A 9,063-nucleotide genomic window follows, 5' to 3' on the forward strand; every position below is an offset into this window, starting at 1 on the left:
AGATCTCTTAGAAGTGGTGAATGCCTCACTTCTTTCTGGGACTTTTCCAAACTCCCTGAAAACTGCAGTTGTTAAGCCCCTTCTGAAAAAGAGCAATCTTGATAACACCATTTTGAGCAATTATAGACCAATATTAAATCTTCCTTTTATAGGCAAGATTATTGAAAAGGTAGTTTTTAATCAGCTGAACAAATACTTAAAGTCAAATGGATATCTGGACAATTTTCAATCTGGTTTCCGACCACATCACAGCAGAGAGACAGCGCTCATTAAGACAATAAATGATATTCGCTTTAATTCAGATTCTGGCAACATATCAGTGCTGGTACTACTAGATCTTAGTGCTGCGTTTGACACTGTCGATCATAACATACTTCTAGAGACTGGAAAACTGGGTCGGGCTTTCTGGGATGGTACTCAAATGGTTCAGGTCATACTTAGAAGGGAGAGGTTATTATGCGAGTATAGAAGAGCATAAGTCTAAGTGGACGTCCATGACATGCGGAGTCCCACAAGGCTCAATTCTTGCACTGCTCTTGTTTAGCCTGTATATGCTCCCACTAAGTCAAATAATGAGAAAGAACCAAACTGCCTGTCACAGCTATGCTGATGATACCCAAATTTACCTAGCCTCATCTCCAAATGACTACAGCCCCATTGACTCCCTCTGCCAATCCATTGATGAAATTAACAGTTGGATGTGCCAGAACTTTCTTCTAAATCAGCATACTATCATCTCAAAAACCTTGCAAGAATTAGATGGTTTGTTTCCAGTCAAGACTTGGAGAAATTTGTTGATACCTTTATCACCAGCAGGGTGGACTATTGTAATAGTCTCCTTACCGGCCTTCCCAAGAAGACCATTAGACAGCTGCAGCTCATCCAGAACGCTGCTGCCAGGATTCTGACTAGAACAAGAAAATCTGAGCATATCACACCAGTCCTCAGGTCCTTACACTGGCTTCCAGTTATATTTAGGATTTATTTTAAAGTACTTTTACTCTCAAAACAAGGGGAGTCCGCTTTTAGCTATTATGTCACCCTCAGTTGGAATCAGCTTCCAGAAGAGATCAGATGTGCTAAAACATTAGCCACATTTAAATCCAGACTCAAAACTCATCTGTTTAGCAGTGCATTTATTGAATGAGCACTGTGCAATGTCCGAACTGATTGCACTGTATTTTATGTATAATCATTTTAAAATCGTTTTAAATTCATTTTAAATCAATTTTTAAACCATTTTAATAGTTATATTTTTCAGGTAAGTCTAACAGTATTCAGGTACAGAAATTGAATAATCAAATGTAAAATAACACTGCATAGTTTTCACTATAAATTAAATCTAATAAATCTGTGTTAAAGCTACAAAAGTGATTTTTCTTTGTGTTTTGTTGTTTTATTAACATAACACAGAAAGACTCAGGAACATTAAACTGCTGTGAACCAATATACTGTTACACATCCATTTTCTTTCTCAATTGTTTCCCTTCACCTAAGTCATAAGCATCTGTGTTTACAAGGATACTTGCAGAGCACCGTATTTCAGGCACAAATAGATGCAGAAGTGAACAGAAATCAGTGTTCATGTGCATCTGCGTGGCCCTCACTGTGTCTACACCGGACGCGAGCGGCGCGACAAAATAAAATGAACCCATTTTAATCAGTGATGCTGTGTGACTGACTACACTGGATGTGGCGCGGCACGACAAAAATACTGTAAAAATTTTTTACAGTTGCTCATTGCTAAGCAATATTAGTTAATTCATCAACTAACATTAATTAATGGGACATGTAAAAATAGAAAAAAAAATCATTAATTAATTCACTTACTTGCTTCTTTTATTAAGCAAGGATGCATTAAATTGATCAAAAATGACAGTAAATACTTTTATATTGTTACACAAAAATCTATTTAATAAATGGTTATTTTGATTATTAATTAAAGAACAGAAAAATATGTATTATGGTATTAACAAAAAAATATTAAGCAGCACAACAGTTTTCAACATTGCCATCACAGGAATAAATTAAATTTTAATATTAAAATTAAATGTATAATATTGAAATGATAATATTAATATTTGAATAATATTTCACAATATTACTTTTTACTGAATCTTTTACCATAAGAAACTACTTTTAAAAGTACTAAATACCTTTTAACGATAGTGCATGTGGGTAAATATTGCTATTTTCTATGCACTTATTTTGGTGCGTATATATGAAGATTAAATATTCATTCTGTGTTCATTTAAAAACAGTGAGGAAAACATGCCTCAATGATTTTAACTAGATTTTACAGTATTTAACATCTTGCATTAAATATTTATAATCTACTTGCCAACAATGATTATTCAGCTAAAATGTTCCTATACATAAATACTGACATATAGAACATTATTAAAAGGCTGAAAGATGGCGCAATATTTTAGCTATCTCACCCAGCCTGACCTTTACTGAGCATCTTTCTTTATAATACAGGTACGCCACACCTCTTTAGGAAGACAACAGACGATTGTACCCACCAGGTTTGCTGAGACACCACCTGGATACAAAATATTACTAACTAAAGACCTTCACCAAAGCATGAAAGCATCCAGACACATGACGTGCTTGTTCATCGTGATACGACCAACGATCTGTGTGCTTTTTATGGCTGTGTGTCCTATTTTCAGACCCCTTTCATATTCACAGCATGCTGGATCTATGAGTGGAGTGTGCACTCGGGCTATTTATAACTCTCCTTTGTCCACAAACGGGATAAAACATCCAGGGAACAGGAAAGGTCAGTCAGCTGATTATTGCTGACACACTCCCTACAGCAGTCAGAGTCTTGGCTACATCCATCTAGAGACGGGTAACATTTACATGGGTTCATTTACATGAGTGGTGCTCCTCGCCCATACAAAAGTCCACAACCCAATGCAAGGGTGTTGCTATGTGATTGCTAGTTAGGAGTTTTGAACAGTTTTTAGTGCATTGCTATGTGGTTGTACAGTTTAAGTTTAGAAATTAATAAATAGGGAAAAAATATGAACTTAAATTCAAAATAACGAAAGTTTTACAAATAACTCTAATAATTAAATAAACATATAAATTATATACTACATAATAACTATATAATAATATTGATCAATTACTACATAATTTATACACATTTAATATAAGGCAATAATTATATATAAATGTAATAATTATGTTTTGAAACTACTTAATGAAAGATATTCAATAATATTAGTTGAGATTAGAAATGACTATTTACTTACAATATTTAAATATTTTTGAATAGAATTTATTTTCATATTTTCGGTTTTCTTTTTTGTTTAATTTTTGTAATTTTATGTGCTGCTATTTTTTTTATTATTGCTGTCATTTTATACATATTCGTATTTAGTTTTAAATTATTTTTATTTTAGATTTAGTTTTTATTTATGTCCATTTTAGTACTTTTAGCATTTAGTAATGTTAGTGGTAACATTGCTAATTTATTGGTAAAATATTAGTTTTCACTAAAATTTTATATTTACTAATTTTTTCAGATAATATTTACTAATAGTTATAGTTACTACTACTAATAGTAGGATTACTAATAATACTAATAATATTTATGAATAGTTATAATTATTACTTACTAATAGTTTTTACTAATAGTTATAATTACTACTAATATTAGTAATAATATTTACTAATAGTGCTTACTTATATTACTATTATTTTAAAGGGGTTATATGACGTTGCTAAAAAGAACATTATTTTGTGTATTTGGTGTAATGAAACGTGTTTATGCGGTTTAAGGTTAAAAAAACACATTATTTTCCACATACTGTACATTTTTGTTTCTCCTCTATGCCCCGCCTTTCTGAAACGCATCGATTTTTACAAAGCTCATCGGTCTGAAAAGCGAGGTGTGCTCTGATTGGCCAGCTATCCAGTGTGTTGTGATTGGCCGAATACCTCAAGCGTGTGACGGAAATGTTATGCTCCTTACCATATTGTGATGATGCCCTGTCCGGCCGGAGTGATGAGACGAAAACATTAAAACCCATTATAAACGAGGCATTTGTTGCATCCAGTGGGGACATAAATTGAAATCGCATCATATGACCCCTTTAAAATAGCATTTATTTTCATATTTTCCGTTTTCATTTTAATTTTCGTTTAATTTTTTGTATTTTTTGTAATGTGCCGTTGTCATTTTTATTATTACTGTCATTATTTTTTATATTTTAGTATTTCATTTTATGTTTTGTTTTAGTTCAGTTTTTATTTATTTCCATTTAGTAATTTTCATGTAACTTATTTCAGTTAGTTGCCAAGGCCAAGGCCACGTCCTATTTCCTATTTTATATTTTATTTCAGCTTTACTTCAATGTACAACAAAGGTATTTTATTTTTAGTTAAAGATAATAACCCTGCCACCAAGCACAAGTCTGATTGTAAATTATTAGTCTGACCACTTTGAAATGTTTCCTCAACAAGTCTCATTCATTCACACCACATAGTTCTGCATATTTTTTCTTCAAAAATTCTCCTTTTACGTTCCACAGAACATATAACAGCATACGGTTCGAAGCGACACGAGGGCGAGTAAATACTGAGAGAATTTTCATGAAATATTCCTTTAAAGCCTCATTCAGCTGTTCTTTCCTCTGACAGCCCATGTGTCTGTCTGACCTCTCACACTGACGTCCTCTCTCTCTCTCTCTCTCTCCTCAGATCCGGATCAATACCCTTCCAGCAGAGCCCTTGCTCCTCTTGTTGTTACATCATGCAGTGTTTGCACTCACACCTGACCAGCAACACAAAGCCTCATCTGATCTCCCTCCAGCTCCCTCTCACAGCGAGCCAACATCCCGACGCGTAACGAGACTGTTGTTACAGAGAAAAACACATCAGCATATCCTGCAGGTTATATGACACTAGATCAGAGGAAGCGACCATGATAACAGATAACGGTTCGCAGCAGGACAAACGAGCTGTCTGCCACGGTGTGCTGGGGTCTAATTGCCTGTAGAAGGAAACAGCCTCTGTGTTGCACTGACAAACTAATAGGCTGCGAGCCTTCAAGAGCAAATGAAACAGGCAGTCAGAGGCACTCTGCGGCTTTATGGCAGCACAGATCTACCAGTTACACAAAGAGAACAGTCAGCCATACACAAGCCACTTGTGATCACGGGGAGGTACATGTCATATTGGAAATAGAGGAATTGTTTACTGTTGTGCACAAACAGGCCTAATAGTTTCATTTGCTAGAGCTGCAATATTTATAGCACATACTCTAGTCTAGACATCCTGGAGTATACATACAGCATTACTCTCAGTACCTGGACAGACAAGTCGGTAACACTTTAACCTGTTAACTGTTGGTTCCACTTTTTGAGCATAGACCTGAAAATGACATTTCCAACTTAAATTGTTGTAGATTTTGAATGCTTCGAGCATAGACTTAAGGTTGGTCCCTTTTTAAAGAAGACACTTGGCAGATTATTGTAGAAGTGAAAAAAGTTATAAAAAATTGTTACAAAAATGAAAATATAAATGTAAAATAATTTTCACTAATAGGTTACAGCCAAACACAATTTAATGCTTAACTGATCTGAATGATCTGTTTTTGAAATGTAAAAGTTATAAATATGTATATAGTTGTATATCGACTATAATGATATTTTACATAAGGAAATAATCCTGTAATTATGTTGTGATACTTTAAAATGAAAGATATGATTCAAACTTTATTGTACAAATGAGATTAGATTAGAAAATAATTATAAACTTACATTTTAAATAGGTTTTATAAACTTTAATAATTAAATATTATATAATCATTATATATATATATATATTTAACATTTATTAAAAACTCAATTTTCTAAAGTTTATATATATATATATATATATATAATACTATAATAAAATTGATATCAATTATATATGAACTGAAGAACTAAACGTATCATAAATCATAATGCAGTGTGAGCTGTTATATTTATTTTTTAAATACTTCTTGCCATTTTTATGGAGAGTAATGATACACTAACCACTAGGCCACAACTCAGCTTGCAACTTTAACTGTATGCAATTTGATATTATTCAATATATAAAGAGACCAACAAGTACTAAGATGTCTGAGAGACATCACAACCAATGCAGATATTGTGGTCTGGTTTGAACATGTTACCCGCATCCTATATATATATATATATATATATATATATACACATGATAATTTATAAGCATTTTTATAAGGCAGCAATTAAATATAAATGAAAAAATATTTTTTAACTAATTAATGAAAGATGTGATTCAACAAGATTAGTTGACAGTAGAAATGACTTTATTTACAATTAAAACAAATTAATATAATACATCTACAAAACTGAATAATAAAATTGTTATTATAGTCATTGTAAAGTGTTACTGATTATTTTTCCTATTATTATTCTACTCTATATTCTCCTCTTTTAATGTTGATTTGGAATATGTTGTACTTTTTTCCCTTGTATTTTTCCCAAAATAATTTGACGATTAAGTGTGTAGTTTCTGCACCACTAGCTAATAGAATTTTTTTTTTCCCAAACAGGTTTTTCAAAGAATCCCCAAGTTTATGTTATTGGTTGTTGTGTCAGGCTGGTCTGGAAGTTGCACAAATTGAAACCATATAAAATCTTGGTTGTTGAGTCCTGATACAAGTGTCAGTGTAAAAGAGTGGACGCTCTTATACATGCTTACCTGATATACGAACATGCAGATTGTGTTTGAGTTTGAAACTCTCCTGCGGTGAGGAAGAAGACTGAGATATGGTCTGGGCTACTCTGTGCAGGGCATTGTCAAATACAGGCAGCACCTGGCTGGGGAACGCATTGAAACACTCTCCAACCTCCATATTGTCCTCGAATAAGGTCATGGCATTCACTACAACAGGATAGTGAGCATCTTCACTGGCCTCCTGGAAGATCTGTAGGATGTCATTCTTGTGGTGCTCCATTACATAAGTCTCAAACGCCAGTCCTATGAAGGACACCTGATCCTGACTGAGCATCATGTTCATCTGAAGACTGAACCGGACCACTTAGACATGAAGTATTCTGCAAGAGAGCAGTGGATGATGGTCTGTACATAAATCGCAGTTCATCTTTTCAAAACCTTACATACTCATACACTTGTATCATAAGGGGAAGTCGTGGCCTAATGGTTAGAGAGTCGGACTCGTAACCCAAAGGTTGCGGGTTCGAGCCCCAGGCTGCCCACTGCTCCGGGTGTGTGTTCGTGTTCACTGCTGGCTGTGTGTGTTTGTGTGTGTGTACACGCGCACTTTGGATGGGTTAAATGCAGAGCACTAATTCCGAGTATGGATCACCATACTTGGCCACATGTCACGTCACTCACATAGTAAACGGAGAGTGTTTTTAATGTATTTTAAATTAATTTATAACCTGAATTTATAAAAAATTTTACCTTTTTAATTATTTTAAGTGATTGATTCATGATTTCCACACCTTCTGACAAATGTATGACCTTTCAAGTCATTTGTGATTACTAGACAAGCCGGTTTTGTAAAAGTAATTGAATGAATCAACTTTAGAAAGATATATTGACTAGAAAACTTCCTCACACAATTTATCCCAAATATTTCAAGGTTTGTCATAAAGATGGGAACATCATGAATAATTATATAATGCTTAACTGATCTGTAGTTCATGTTCATTCAAAACAAAAGTATGAATTAAATGAATTAAAAGTTACATGACGTTTTCTATTTTAATTTCTATTACATTTACTCAACATTTTTACGTTTTGAAAATACTTAAAAGACATGATTCAAATATTATGCAAGTAGAGCGAAACTAGATTACTTCTCTTATAATTAAAACAAGTAAATATAATACATATAATGAAGTAATAAATCATTATAGAGATAATGATAACCCTTACACTTTTTATCACCTTTTTTAAAACCCATTTAATCTTTTTTTTTTTTTTTTTTGCACTTGACAAAGTATTTATGAAAACACAAATGTTTCATGCATTCTCTCGAGCTCATAAAATTGCATGAATAATAATTATACAAGAACTACTTTAGAAGAAAGTTTTAGGACGCGGCTGTTTGACAGCTCACGTGGTCTTGATATAACACGCATTCAGCAAGCGTTCAAACCATTTCTTTTGCGCTCATTACTCTCTTGCGCAAAATTGTGCAAACAATATTAACCTACAAATACAACAAAATGCCCTATTAATATTCCCTTCCCTACAGTTCTGTATTTGACATACCTGGATGGATGAGCAGTAGTTACATAGTCTACATTAACAACATTCACATACGGGTGTTTCTTCCTGTCCGTGTTTTCAGATTTGGCGCTTTATTCCTAATCTTTCTGCACTGTAGGGGAGCACGTGTAAACAAACTTTGAATTCTAGCAAAAGATAACTCATTCTAAGCCATGCATAATACTATAAAAGTAGTTTTACTGCCTTATGCTTTGTTTACTTTGTTATTTTTGTGTATATTTTAGCGCAGATAAATTATTGGGTATGTGATAAATACTAGCTCCCCCGTTTCTGGACTTGGTAGAACCCAGTGAACGGAAAACGTGTCATGCGGAAGTCGATGACGTTGTCGCATCCGCCCTTTGACCGCCAGTATAAAAGTCCCGTTTTTTTATATTCAACCTTATTTGTTCCTGGCTAAATATTTTACACATACATGTTAATTTTGTAAGAGTAAACCTCTCTTTTGCATTTTCCTTGAAGACTTAAAACTATGTATTTGATTTCGGACTCTTGTAATAAGGAAGCTGTAATAAGATGCATGAATAAGATGAATGTATACTTGTTTAATGTTTTTTGATTATCTTAAACAAAAAAGTATTTACTTAAATACTTTACGTAATAATATATTTACTTATTTAATATTTACTTAAATAACTTATATACATAACTTTTAAATATTTAAATAAATGAAATGGTACTGCAAAAATAATTAGATATTTAAATTATTACTATACATTCAAATGTATGCAATAAAAATAAAATAAAAAAATATATATTTTTTTATTTTAATAA

At 32.9% G+C, this 9,063-nt stretch overlaps 1 protein-coding gene across 1 annotated transcript in view; it reads right to left on the bottom strand.

The window, feature by feature from the left end:
• LOC107678857 (DNA helicase MCM9-like) overlaps positions 1–8,368 on the bottom strand; it is a 20,856-nt gene extending 12,488 nt beyond the window's left edge. The window contains 2 exon segments of the mRNA XM_016474283.1: positions 6,730–7,085; positions 8,272–8,368. Of these exon segments, the coding sequence (XP_016329769.1) occupies positions 6,730–7,048 (319 nt within the window). The 5' untranslated portion in view covers positions 7,049–7,085; positions 8,272–8,368.
• Positions 8,369–9,063: the final 695 nt, after the last annotated feature.

The sequence above is a fragment of the Sinocyclocheilus anshuiensis genome, unplaced genomic scaffold (genome assembly GCF_001515605.1).
Source record: "Sinocyclocheilus anshuiensis isolate Anshui unplaced genomic scaffold, SAMN03320099.WGS_v1.1 scaffold1049, whole genome shotgun sequence".
NCBI classification, from domain to species: Eukaryota; Metazoa; Chordata; class Actinopteri; order Cypriniformes; family Cyprinidae; genus Sinocyclocheilus; species Sinocyclocheilus anshuiensis.